General features: G+C 36.0%; 1 protein-coding gene across 18 annotated transcripts in view; it reads left to right on the forward strand.

Moving 5' to 3' along the window:
* The window catches only part of LOC106873376 (putative phosphorylase b kinase regulatory subunit alpha), a 103,319-nt gene that overhangs the window by 20,308 nt on the left and 68,796 nt on the right, over nt 1-14,215 (forward strand). For 9 of the 18 annotated variants that reach the window (XM_014920708.3, XM_089354861.1, XM_089354864.1 and 6 more), the window contains exons 13-16: nt 253-331; nt 1,594-1,728; nt 3,266-3,375; nt 5,004-5,148. In XM_014920708.3, coding sequence (XP_014776194.2) covers nt 253-331; nt 1,594-1,728; nt 3,266-3,375; nt 5,004-5,148 — 469 coding nt within the window. The remainder of the gene's footprint in view (nt 1-252; nt 332-1,593; nt 1,729-3,265; nt 3,376-5,003; nt 5,149-14,215) is intronic. The other 9 variants (XM_014920707.3, XM_052969281.2, XM_014920710.3 and 6 more) reach the window with 1 other exon arrangement.

Here is a 14,215-nt window from a genome sequence, read left to right on the forward strand (position 1 = left end):
TTTGCTCAAGAACACAACACACCACCTGGTCCAGAAATTGAAACCACAATCTCATGATCATGAGTGCAACACCCTAACCACTAGGCTATGTTGCCTCACATACAAACATACACACAAACACACATACATACATACATACATATATGTTTATATGTCATCGTATTGAATAATACTTGGTTATATATATCCCAAATATTCTCACCTTTCCAATTAAAGGAAAAGGTTAAAATATTTCATTTCTTACTTTGCCAGGGATTCCTGTCTCCAGGAGAGTTAGATCCATTGAACAGACGTTTAGTATCTACTGCACGCCCAGATGTCGTTGTTCAAGGTAAGATGACCCTTTTGTTGAGCTTTATCTATATGGGTATAAGGAAATGAATAACAGTAGAGGTATAGAAAATTAATTTGATTGAGTTGCTATCTTCTTGTTCTGTATATTGTGGGTTCAGATTCATGATACAAATACTAGCTTGTACCACAAAAACCCTACTATGACATCCAGTCCTTGTTGCAATGTGGTGGCTTGTATACCTTAATGACCCCTGAGAGCTATGCCAACAAAGCACAAACTCCTTGTAGGGCTTCCCATGCTGGATGAATCAAAGGATAGGGGCCAGACTAATATGCAACACCTCTTCCCAATGGCAAAAATGGGTTTCTGTAGGACCAACACACCTACCGAGACAAAAATGCAAAACTATAGAAGCATTGATGACAATTCCAAACCAACAATACCAGGGAGAGGAAGGCTTTTCCTTTTGGGAAAGACAGCCCAGTGTTAAGAATAATGGAGAAAAGTCATCAATGGCTTATGCTTCACAGGAGTGAAGGGTTTCAGTAGTCACAAAAAGAAGAGGCTTCCTGGAATGCTCAATAAAATGGTTGGCATTAGGAAACTGCTCAGATTGTGCAACAGAACAGATTCTGCTAAAGTCACCCAAAGTCAGGAATTGGTGAAAGAAGTAAACTCAGTGATAGATTACTTGCCACTTCAGAATGGAAGCAAGTCATCTGATGGGTTATCACAATTTACATCTACTCAGTTTCATTCACAGAGTATGGGTTGATCTGAGACTACGGTAGAAAATACTTGTCCAGGGTTCCACTCTGTAGGATTAAACATTCAAGCATAATTTGTGTGTGTTGGCACTCCGTCGCTTACGACGTCGAGGGTTCCAGTTGATCCGATCAACGGAACAGCCTGCTTGTGAAATTAACATGCAAGTGGCTGAGCACTCCACAGACATGTGTACCTTAACGTAGTTCTCAGGGATATTCAGCGTGACACAGTGTGACAAGGCTGACCCTTTGAATTACAGGCACAACAGAAACAGAGAGAAAGTTGTGGTGAAAGAGTACAGCAAGGTTTACCACCATCCCCTGCCAGAGCCTCGTGTAGCTTTAGGTGTTTTCGCTCAATAAACACTCACAACGCCCGGTCTGGGAATCGAAACTGTGATCTTATGACCGTGAGTCCAGTGCCTTAACCACTGGGCCATTGCGCCTCCACAGTGTAAATTAAACATTTTATATATATATCAAACTTTGTACTCAATCTATTTTTTTAAAATTAATTTTCTTCTTTTCCAGTGGTAATTTTAGCTGAAGATGAATTTATCCAAGAACGTCTCTCAGACTATGGTATTGAAGTGCAAACAACTAAAGAAGTAGAGCCTATAAAAGTCTACCCAGCTCGTATTTTAAGTTACATCTACTCTTTCCTGGGTATGTTCTGTTTTTGTTTTTGTTGTTATTTTTCCCTTTCTGCTTCATGGTTTCACTCCTTAGGTTACAACCATACACAGGCAGTTCCTTTCAAACGCTTAAGAAGATTAACATTTTCAAGTCAGGTTTACTAATCTTTATTTATTGAATGGCTAAGTTTATCTTCAGTTATATCCCATTTTGTGAGATACCTCCTCTTAAGACATAATTACCCTAACTGACAGCATATAAGATACATTTTCTTTTAGAAAAAAAATGTCTCAAAACAAATCACTGTTGGTCATCACCATTGTTTAACGTCCGCTTTCCATACTAGCATGGGTTAGACGATTTGACTGAGGACTGATGAACCAGGTGGCTACACCAGGCTCCAATCTGATTTGGCAGAGTTTTCACAGCTGGATGCCCTACCTAATGCTAACCACTCCGAGAGTGTAGTGGGTGCTTTTACGTGTCACCGGCACGAAGGCCAGTCAGGCGGTACTGGCAACGGCCACGCTCGAAATGGTGTTTTTTACATGCCACCTGCACAGGAGCCAGTCCAGCGGCACTGACAACTATCTCACTCGAATGTCTTTTCATGTGTCACTGGCACAAGTGCCAGGAAGGCAACGTTGGTAACGATCACGCTCAAATGGTGCTATTTATGTGCCACCGGCATGGAGGCCAGACAGCTGCTCTGGCAACGATCACGCTCGAACGGTGCTCTTAGTGCTCTGCCCATAAGCTAACTTTTTTCTTGAATATGTGGTGCTGAAACTGGAATGCATTTAATGTCTTTTATGCTGTCAAATGTAGTATATACTAAGGAATTTGTATTGATGTCCTCCAGAGATTTCTTTTACTAAATTTCTTACAAGGCATTGATCAACCTGAAACTATGACAGCAGAAAATACTTGTCAAGGGCACCATACACTGAGATCAAATATGGGAGCATTTCTTTTATTGTGTGTGTTTGCATGTGACTTCTAATTTCAAGTGAGAAGGCATGTGGCTTAGTAGTTAGAGTACTTAGGTTGCGATGGTAAGGTTATGAGTTCAATGCCTGGCAGAACATTGTCTTCTTGAGCAACACACTTTATTTCACATTGTTCCAGCTTACTCAGCTGGCAGAGATGAGTAACACCTGTATTTTGAAGGGCCAGCCTTGTAACGTTCTGTGTCACACTGAATCTACATGAGAACTACATTAAACGTATGCATTTCTGTGGAGTACTCTGCCACTTATTCATTAATTTCAAGAGTAGACTGTTTCATTAATCAGATCAATTTGAACATCCAACATCATAACTGATGGAGTGACAATTTTTGTTTTAATTTCAAGTATATTTGGCACTTATTTTAAAATAATTTTTCTTTGAATATTTTAGACTGCTTTTTGTTTTGTTACTGGCCATTTTTATGATCATAATAATAATAGTGATAATAATAATTGTTGTTGGCACTCCGTCGCTTACGACGTCATTATTTTTCTATGATACAGAATTACGTATTTGTGGTGGTTCTTTTAATTTAGTCAACTTTTTTCATTTACAGGAAAGAACAAACGTCTTGGTTTAACAGGACGACCATCTAGTGAAATTGGTCTTTTGGCAACTAGCAAACTTTACACACTCAAAGATCAAATTTTAGCATTTGCGCCACAGGTATTGTACCATTTCACATGTATATTTACATTCATTTTTATACACATTTCTTGTTGCTGTTTTTGTTGTTGTTATTGTTCTTGTTGGTAGTGGTGTTGCTGATGGCCAAGATTAAATTATTATATTTCCATTACATATAGGTATTATAGATAATGACTGGGGTTATTCAAAATGTGTTACACTCTGTTATTCAATCTATAATACTTAAGTATGAAATGGTTGACTATCACCTTTTGTTTATTTTTTTTTTCCTTTTTCTCTTTGTTTTTAACTCGTCATTCTTCAGTTTATTTTGTTATTGTTAGCATAATTGTTGTTATAATATTTTATTAAGCATAAATGACATTCCGTGAAACATAAAAGATACATAATGATATATATTAAAATTATTATCATTTTAACATATCAAGCATCATTGTGTTGTTAAGACATATTAAATAATATTTTGATTGTTTTGCTCTCAATATTATCATAACACATCTAGTATCATTGTATTGATTATGGCATATATATATATATATATATATATATATATATATATATATATATATTTATATACATACATACATATATATATATCATTGTGTTCATTATAACACCTATGATATAATTCTCTTTATTATGACAACAATATTATCACAGCAATATATATTATACCATTGTATTCATTATAACATATATAATCCTACTGTTATCGTAATAACATCTATGATGTTATTGTTATCTTAGCAACATATGTAATGACACTTTTTTTATATAATATGTCTAAATATCAATGAGGTATATCATAACATATTCAATAAGCATAATAATTCCATTTTGTTCATAATAACATGAAAATATTATGTTAAACATTTGTTTTGTCAATTTGGTTAAAAAATGGATGTACGTGTGTGATTAAATTTAAAATGATGTGCGTATGTCAGAAATAAAATGTTATTTCAATGGAGTATTATGCATATTTCTAATTCATTTTATTCTTTTTTTTTGTCAGTTCCAGTTTGCCTGTATGGTTTGTGGGCAGGCTGGGTAGGTGGGGTATGCCTGTTTGAGTGCATAAAATATAATGATGAACACTGGGCACTGTCAGGTTATTAGTAAACACATGAAAATATTTTGCTGGAACCGCCAAAGAATTTGAAATTCTCTAAGATAAAACAAACCATCAGTCTGCAGATTCCTAGTGCAGTATCTTGGTTTGTCTTCAATACTTTTTGTAATCCTTTTTTTAATGAAATGCATTTTTAAATAAGGAAGAATTTAATGGCAGTGATGAATCAGTTTGTTTGGATTGACAGAATGGGTTAGGTTGAGTATTGGTCTAAATCTAAGCTTTTAGATTCTATCAAACCTGAACTTGAAAAATTCAAAGTTGTGGAATCTTCTGCAGCTAAGTTCACAAACTTGCTCCAAAAGATAATTAATTCTAAAATCAAGAAAATACTGCTTGAAACTTCACCATCATACTAATGTAGATTTTATTCTTTCAGCTAAATTATCCCAAGATCTTTTTTACAGATATCAAAAAAAAAAAAAATCAATGGATGCCTTTTTGTCTTGTCCTCATCCTGCCCTTCTAATTTTCTTCTTTTTCCGATGCCATTTATTACTATTTTTTTTGTTCACAGTTCCTGGATAACCTACAATTCTATCTGCCCCTAGACAACAGCTTTCTCATGGACAATTTTAAGTCCGATGTTGAGACTTTGAGTCACCAATGGAGAATGTTAGGACGGCCAGTTATAGTCTTTCCTGTCAGCAAGATGATGTTAGGTGGGCTGAGTTATCTCGTGTTTGGAAATTTTCTTTTCCATTTATGTGAGCTCCTTAAACTCCAACCCACCACTGTCTTAATTGTCTTTTTCATTTATTTATTTATTTATTTAAAGATCGCTCTAATTTGGGGCCTGATTTTACTACATTTCTATAATTGCATGCTTCACATGTTTTTGAAATATTGCACAATGAAAATTGATTTTTCTTGAAATAACAAAAATATTTCTTCTAAAGTAGAAAAAGTAAACGATATATTAACATTTTGATATTACAATTTCAGATGAGATCTGGTTATAAAATTACCAGTTTTTACTGCTTTATTTGTATTTTAAAGAGTATAGTGGTGCTAGCATAGATCAAAAAAGGGTAGAGGTGAGACTTCAAGAGAACATTTGTTGGTTAGAAAATACTTCTCTGTCTCTAGGCCATTTTTTAAACAGTAGGCCATTTTTTGTGTGGCATAACATATATGGATCGAAAATAGTAGAGACCTCAGTTGTTAATAAAGACTTCCATGAGTCAATGAGAGAGCCTCAGTGAGGTTGCTCAATCTGCTAGGGATAGCAACCAGATCTCCTTTAAATCACATCTTATCTAAAACCGCTGTCAATCAGGGTTAACTATGTATCTTCACATGGAAAGTTCTCCTCTAGTATACCTGGATGCTAGAGCTTGACCAAACAAGCCCAGCAGGTGCACATGCACCAAGTGTCCCCTCTCTACATCACTGATGTTGTTTAAGGAAAAGGCAAGGGTGAATACAGTTTGGCCCCAATATCAGCACAGGTTAACTCAGGACATGGAAAAAGAAAACAAATACTGCTAAGTATTTTGTTCAATGCGCCAACAGTTCTACATCCCAACTCTCCTGTACTGATCCTCTGTTTCATTGACTCTGAAAGGATCAAAAATGAAGTTGACCTTGTTAGGGTTTGAACTCAGAATGTAAAGAGCTGGAACAAATACTGCAAAGTATTTAGTCATTTCTATAATAATAATAATAATGAAATTATTGTATACAGTGCTCAGGTGCACTACAACTTGTCAAAAGTGCGTATAAAGCACATGCAGTATTGTACAAATGTCTGGAAAGTGAACAGTGTATGAGTCAGATACATGCTTGCGTGTGTATGGAGGGGAGAAAATCAGGTGTAGTGTTGGCGAATCTCAGGAAGTATGGAAGTTTTGAAGGATGCAGTGCTCCGACAACTGACAACTGATGCTGGCAGTTTGTTCCATACTTCAGCAACTCTTAGCGTGAAAAAGTGTTTCCGAAAGTCATGGGAGTTGTGCTGTTTTCTGACTAATGATTCTGTCAATCAATTGCCTTTAATCACTCCCTAGCATTTTAAAAATTAAAAATAGAATAACAAAAGATGGGATGATCAAGGCTGGAATAACAGTTGACTTGAGGTTAAACAACTCAAACATTAACGACAAACGGTTTCTCTGTTTACAAAAGACATACATACATATATGAGACGTGTTAGAAGTCTGCTGCTGAGTTCTTAAGAATTGAGGAAGAATATCATGTTGTGTATGAAGGCACTGGTTCTTATTTGTGCTAACGATTCTACCAGTTCACCACCTTCAGTAATAATAATAATACTTTCAAATTTTGGCACAGGGCCTGCAATTTCGGGGAAGGGATTAAGTCGATTGTATCAACCCCAGTGTTCTACTGGTATTTATTTTTCTAATCCCCAAAAAGATGGGGAGTTGTACTCGTAATTACAAGATCATGGTCTTGAGCAAAACAGTATACTTCATGTTACTTCAGTTCACTCAGCTGTAAATGAGCAGCCCTGCAACTGACTGACACTCTGTTCAGAGTAGAGGGTGGGATCTCGGTCGCTTTATACCCCATGGAATCCAGGTATCTACCTCTATGAGTCCTCAGACAGTGATGTCCAAGGGACTTAAATTTTTTATCATGTTGTATATAGGTGCAGGTGTGGCTGTGTGGTTAAGAAGTAGGTTTGGTAGACAGAGACTAAAAGAAGCCCATCATATATATGTGTGTGTGTGTGTTGGTGGCGGTGGGGGGCATGGCTTAGTGGTTAGGGTGTTGGACTCACAATCATTAGATTATGGTTTCTATTCATGGACTAGGCTACGCTTTGTGTTCTTGAGCAAAATACTTCATTTCACATTGCTCTATTCAACTCATCTGGCAAAAATGAGTAATCTTGTGATGGACGGCTGTCCCGTCCAGGTGGAGAATATATATGCCAGGAAACTGGCCCTTATGAGTCAGTATGAATCAAAAAGGTAACTTTACTTTACCTTGGATGTGTGTGTCTGTCTGTCTTTGTGTCTGTGTTTGTATCCCACCATCACTTGACAACTTGTGTTGGTGTGTTTACATCTCTGTAACTTAGTGGTTCAGCAAAAGAGACCGATAGAATAAGTATCAGGCTTTAAAAAAAAAAAGCACCAGCGTCAATTTGACTAAAATCCTTTAAGGTGGTGCCCCAGCATGGCCACAGTCTAATGACTGAAGCAAATAAAACTATGCATGAAAAAGACAGGATTGTCATGGCTAGAATACTTTCCCTCTTAAGTTTGCTTGAACAAAGTTGGCTGACAGCCAAATAACAGCAGATGGTGTACAAATATTCCATTTGACTTGTACTGTACTATCTTAGCCAGTTTTGCTACCCAATAACAATAATGATAATAATAATTTCAAATTTTGGTTCAAGGCCATCAGGTTCGGGGGGAGAGAGCAAGTCAATAACATCAACCCCAGTATGCTCAACTGGTTCTTATTTGTGCTAACGATTCTACCAGCTCACCACCTATAATAATAATAATGATAATAATAATACTTTAAAATTTTGGCACAGGGCCTGCAATTTCAGGGAAGGGATTAAGTCAATTGCATCAACCCCAGTGTTCTACTGGTATTTATTTTTCTAACCCCCAAAGAGATGGAAGTATGGAGAGTATTTCTCCTACAGGTCTTTCTTATGGTACAGGTTTTTCATTTAGTAATTCAGGGTTTCTGTAGGACATCTTCAAAAAGAAACCCCAATTACTTCCTGTGAAGTTCTCTCATGAATTGACCCCAGTACCAGTTATACACTGGAGTTGACGAAATCGACTGCCCCCCCCCCAAAAAAAAAATTTCAGGCCTTGTGCCTATAGTAGAAAAGAATACTTGGATTTTGTTAGTGTAATTGACTGTTGTTGTAGTTGTGGCTTTACCTAAGGAGATCTGTGGTCAAAAGAAAGCCAGACTTGACCATATCATTTTTTTATTTTTTATTTTTCTTCTCTTTTCCTCTTTTCTTATTTTTCTGAACTTTTTCATCCAGTGTTTTCTTCCATATTTTTTAAGATGGTTGGGTGTAATTTAATGAAGATTTAACTGCTATTTCTAGCACATCAAATGACCACATAGAGGTTTCTTTGTTGCCTTGCCTTACTCACTGTGTGTATGTGTGTGTGTTACTGACTCTTTGTGTGTGTATGTTTGTGCTACTGACTCTGTATGTGATGGAAAGTGAGCCAGCACTTAAAGAATTGTTGATAAAATTGTTGATGCTATTGCAGTGCTTTCTTGGTTTACAACATTGTATGTGTTGCTGTATTGCTTTATCCAATTGCTTTTGTGCTTTGCTTATTTACAACAAGTGAGCTTTTGCATTACATCATTTTCATTTCTGCTCCCCCAGGTGAAATTGTGCTACAATTTCTTTAAAAAAAAAATAGACCTGTTCAAAATGCTATTATTCCAGAAAAGAAAAACCATTTCAACAGATTTAAAGAAAAAAAAAGAAGAAAGAACATTTTTGTTTCAATCATAGAAAGTTTAAAATAACCATTTCTTTTGATGAGATATAACCAGGCAAAAACCAAATTTATTTTTCGAAAGGAAGTTTTGGAGAACTGAACTGAAATGTGTCTGGAATATTATTTGTTTTCGTGTGAAGTTGTCCATCACAGTAAATTTCAACTCAAGGTTATGATGTAACAGATCAAATATATAGAGAAACAGTTCCCAAATTTATTTTGTCATAGAACTTTTATGTGATTTTCTAAACATCATGGAACCCATACCTATAAGGACATACTTATATTATGCCATCTTAATTTTAATAAGGCATTAAATTAAGCCAAAACCATTTTAAAGAAAGAATTTATTCATATAAAAAAACAACATATAACCTACTATTATTTTGAAATAGGCGAATATCATTTTATTTTTACAAACTAAAATTTTGTTACATTTTATTAAAAGACATCTTACCTTGAGGAAACTCTAGAAAACATACATACAGGTATATTGTTAGGTTCTATACTGCACCTACTATGATTTTCATTACCTGATTATCACTACATTGCACCTACAAGTACCATAGTAAGCTTATTGCCCTCATTCAATGCCCACCCTCTCATAACTACAAACACTGCATACAATCTACCGAACGTGTGCTACTGTATTCTATATACATCATCTCTGAAGAATACCACCTTTTTTTCCATAAAAAAATAACAACTCATACATTGACTAATTCTACGCAACATAAAATAACTTACAAACTGCACCACATCAGAGTGACCAGCTTCAGCTCAACAAATTATTATTGTTAAAGTCCTATCTCTTAAATGCTAGAAATTTCATGTTTATTCTCACTCTGTCAAAAGCTAGTGCTAACATCACTAATCACATTGACTCTCTCTCTCTCTCTCTCTCTCTCTCTCTTGCTCTCTCCTTTTGTTAGCATATTTATGCTTTGAAATATACTACCTGTGTTTCAATTAGTTTTGGAAATAACGAAGAATTTATTAAAATAACTTTGTTGTTATTAACCTGGTGTTAAGAATATAAACTAACATGGAATCTTGTCGTAAGGTTTTAAATTTAGATCAATGGCAGAATTGTTAGCATTGCCAGACAAAATGCTTTGTGGCATTTCATTCAGCTGTATCTTCTGAATTCAAACATTGCCAAGATTTACTTTGCCGTTCATCTGTTCAGAATTGATAAAATAAGTGGCAGCAGAGTACTCAGGTCGATCAGTGATATTGACCAATCCCTCCTCCAAAATTGCAGGCTTTGTACCTATTCTACAAAGAATTATTATTAATTATTATTATTATTATTATTATTATTATTAAGGCAGTGAGCTGGAAGAATCATTAACACACTAGATGAAATGCTTAGTGGTGTTTCACCCGTTGGGGTTGATAAATTAAGTACCAGTGAGACACTGGGGTCGATGTAATCGACTCATCCCCTCTTCCAAAATGACTGCCCTTGAGGCAAAATTATTATTATTATTATTATTATTATTATTATTAAGGTGGCGAGCTGGCAGAATCATTAACATGCTGGATGAAATGCTTAGTGGTATTTTGCCCATTGCTACGTTGTGAGTTCATATTCTGCCGAGGTCAACTTTGCCTTTCATCCCTTCGGGGTCGATAAATTAAGTACCAGTGAAACACTGGGGGTCAATGTAATTGACTAGCCCCTTCTCGCCAAATTTCAGGCCTTGTGCCTTTAGTAGAAAGGATTATTATAGTTGTTGTCGTCATCGTCTTTGTCATCATCGTCATCGTCATTCTTAAAGCAGTGAAATGGTGGAATTGTTAGTCTGTCAGACAAAATGCTTAGCAGCATTTCTTCTAGTTCTTTATGTTCTGAGTTCAAGCCCCATCCAGGGCAATTTAATCTTCAGGTGAGGGGTGGGTGGGCAGTGAATAAAATAAAGTATCAGTTAAGTCCTGGGGTCAGTGTAATCCACTGATCCCCATCCCCTAAAAATTGCCAGCCTTGTGGCAAAATTTGAAAAGAAAATTATTATGATTATTATAATTTTGCCTCCCTCACTGATAAACTATATAAAATTACAAACAGAGACATAGAGAAAATTAGCAGTGCTGAATAACTCACTGAGTAATTGAATACATTCCAAAACCAAGAAGTGTTAGAGAATTTACACCAGTATATAACTGCTATTTGGCTATTTTGTGGATCGTTGAAAGCCAAATAGTGAATTTGGTTGCAATGGATATAATACATGCTTCCTGTCACAAATTCTTTTATTATTTATACTGGTTACATTACCAAAGGATGCTGGCAAAGGAGCCACTGCATGGTTGTTTGACTTACTTGAGAAAAAGCAGTCAAATCTCCCTCATGTCATTTTGTATTGCTAAAAATATGAAAGGACATATGATATAATATAGTCCTTCATATACTATGCCAAGAAAAGCAATGCAGAATAATCATGGATGTGTGTATGTATGTGCATATATGTACCTGTGTGTGTCTGTATGTGTGTTTGTGTCTGTCTGTCTATGCATGTGCTTGTATCTGTGTGTGTGTGTGTGTATGTGTTTATGTATTTGTGTGCACAAATATTTAAGTGTTTCTGCTCATTCAAAATGCATTTGTCATAACATAACACAATTAATGTGGAATGAAACCCAGGCTTAAAATTAGACCACAAACAGGAAGAAACTTGACTTTATATACTGAGTTCTCTCTCCCCTAAGTGCAACCTAAGATGGAATACATGTGTCAATGTATACAAATGGGAGAAAGAGTACTCAATACAATGAATAGAGTATATTTCTTTATTTTTTGGAAGCTGATGATTCACTCAGTCGTTACAGGAATCATCTTTGAATGTATATATCATTGATGTTGTCATTGTCATCACCACCATTATCATCACCATTGTCATCACCACCACCACCACCTTCATCATCGCTGTTGTCATCTTCTTCCTCCTCCCTGTCATCATCATCACCACCACCACCATCATCTTCATCGTCACCCTACATTGGCTTTCCCATGATGATACAGGCTGGATGGGATCATTCTGCAATCATCTCTTTCATGTGGGCAAACATCCTGAAATCAAACTTTACCACTTCCCTTCATGTCTTCTTTGGCATTCTCTTATATATTTGCATATATATGTATGTGTGTGTGTATGTATGTATGTGTATGTGTATGTGTATATATATATATATATATATATATATATATATCACGTGATTGACCAGGTTATTGGATGTTGTTATACATCACTAGTCACAATGCACTTTGCATCAATTTAGCTTTCAAATGATGCCACCCCATTGGCTAAGCAAGCAGGCCCCAACATTCCCTTTGATCAGAAGGCTAATCCATCACAGGGTTACCTCTTTACAGCCTAACAACTAGACCATGCACCGCACCTTCATATAGGCACAATCTTTTTATTATTACTGTTAATCTGCACAAGTTACAGTGTGACTCATGCATTGAGAGTTCTGGATATTGGCACTTAGCAAACAGTTTAATAAGTACCAATGTATGAAACTCTCAGCCCATGGGTCCCCCTGTAACATCTACTAATTAATAATGAAACACGTACATATACACATATATACATACATACACATTTATTTATAAATACACTCATGCAAAGTCACACACATGCACACACACCTAAAGATGGGAATTTTTTTTTCATTTGTTCTCTATGTTTTTATTGTACCCCATTTCCTCCACATATACTACCAAAACACACAACTTTGGGTGTCATACTGAAATTTCATTTTATATTGATGTGGTTTCCCTATTCCAATTTTACAGTTTCTTTTCTTCACTTTCTCCTCTGTTGTCTTCTGTTCCTGGCATGCAACATGTTCTGTTCATCTCCTATATCCACTCTGGATATATTTATTTCAATTTCAGCACTTTTGTAATTTCTCTTGTTTGGTCAAGAAGTACTTTTGGAACATCTAATTTTTACTATCCTTTTTTCCCCCAGTGTTTTCATCTTGACATATCTTGTGTGTTGTTTTATTTTGGTTATAAACCACTAATGTCTTTTCTTTTCTATATCCCAGTTGCTATGATGTAATCATCTACTTTTTGTGTCCTTTGTGTGCCATCTTCATTATATTATTCTCTAACATTCATATCCTATAGTTACTGATACCAATAGAGTTAGTGGTCCTCCACTAACTCTAGTCTTCTACTATAGCCTCAGTATATGTATATATGTACATTTGTGTGTTTGATTGTGTGTATGTGTGTGTGTGTGTGTATTTGTGTCTCTTTGTCTTGATATCACTATCATACATGTGTAATTCATTTCCAATATTCTGTGAAAACATATCTGGCTGTGGGGAAAAATTTCCTTGCTTAGAAACAGGTAAAGATTGGCAACAGGAAAGGCATCTGTTCATAGAAATCTGCCTCAATGAACTCTACATGATTTAAATAAAAGTGGCCATTAAAATTATGAATGTGATGTGTGTGTGTGTGTGTGTATGTGTGTGTTTGTGCATGTGTGTGCAGATAATTGAGTATGCATGTGTGTGTGTGTCAGTCATTATCATTTAATGTCCATTGTCCATGCTGGTATGGGTTGGATGGTTTACCCAGAGCTGGTAAGCTGGAAGGCTACACCAGACTTCAGTCTGATTTGGCATTTTTATGGCTGGATGCCCTTCCTAATACCAACCACTTCGAGAGTGTAATGGGTGCTTTTATGTGCCATCAGCACAGGTGCCTTTTGCGTGACACTGGTATCTGCCACAACTGCAATTTTGCTTGGCTTGATGAGTCTTCTTCCCAAGCACGAGATAATGTCAAAGGTCTCAGTCATTGTATCTGTTAGGCCAAACATTCGAAAAGAACTCAGCCACTTTGCCTCTGTGAAGCCCAATGCTCAATTATATATTTTGGCAAATAAATACAGATATATTTATATAGATATGTACATATCTATATGCATCTTGGAATCACTGTTCTCACAGTTGTAGCCATATGCATTATGTGCTGGAACAGATGTGAAACAGTATCCTGCCAGAAGCTCTCACAGTTCTATCAGCCAATCGCTTTGGCTAGATCTATGTCAACTCTGAAAGGAGTAAAGGCAAAATTGACTTTGGAATCATTTGATTTCAGGGTACAGTGTGCCTTTACAAAAACCACAATTCATTTTTCCCAACATACACCACACACACACACACACACACACACACACACTTGCAATAGAATAAAAGTATTGACAGGCAAACAACTAGTATCTGGTCAGATTATGGCATT

The sequence above is a fragment of the Octopus bimaculoides genome, chromosome 7 (assembly GCF_046866305.1).
Source record: "Octopus bimaculoides isolate indiv1 chromosome 7, ASM4686630v1, whole genome shotgun sequence".
In the NCBI taxonomy this organism is placed as follows: Eukaryota; Metazoa; Mollusca; class Cephalopoda; order Octopoda; family Octopodidae; genus Octopus; species Octopus bimaculoides.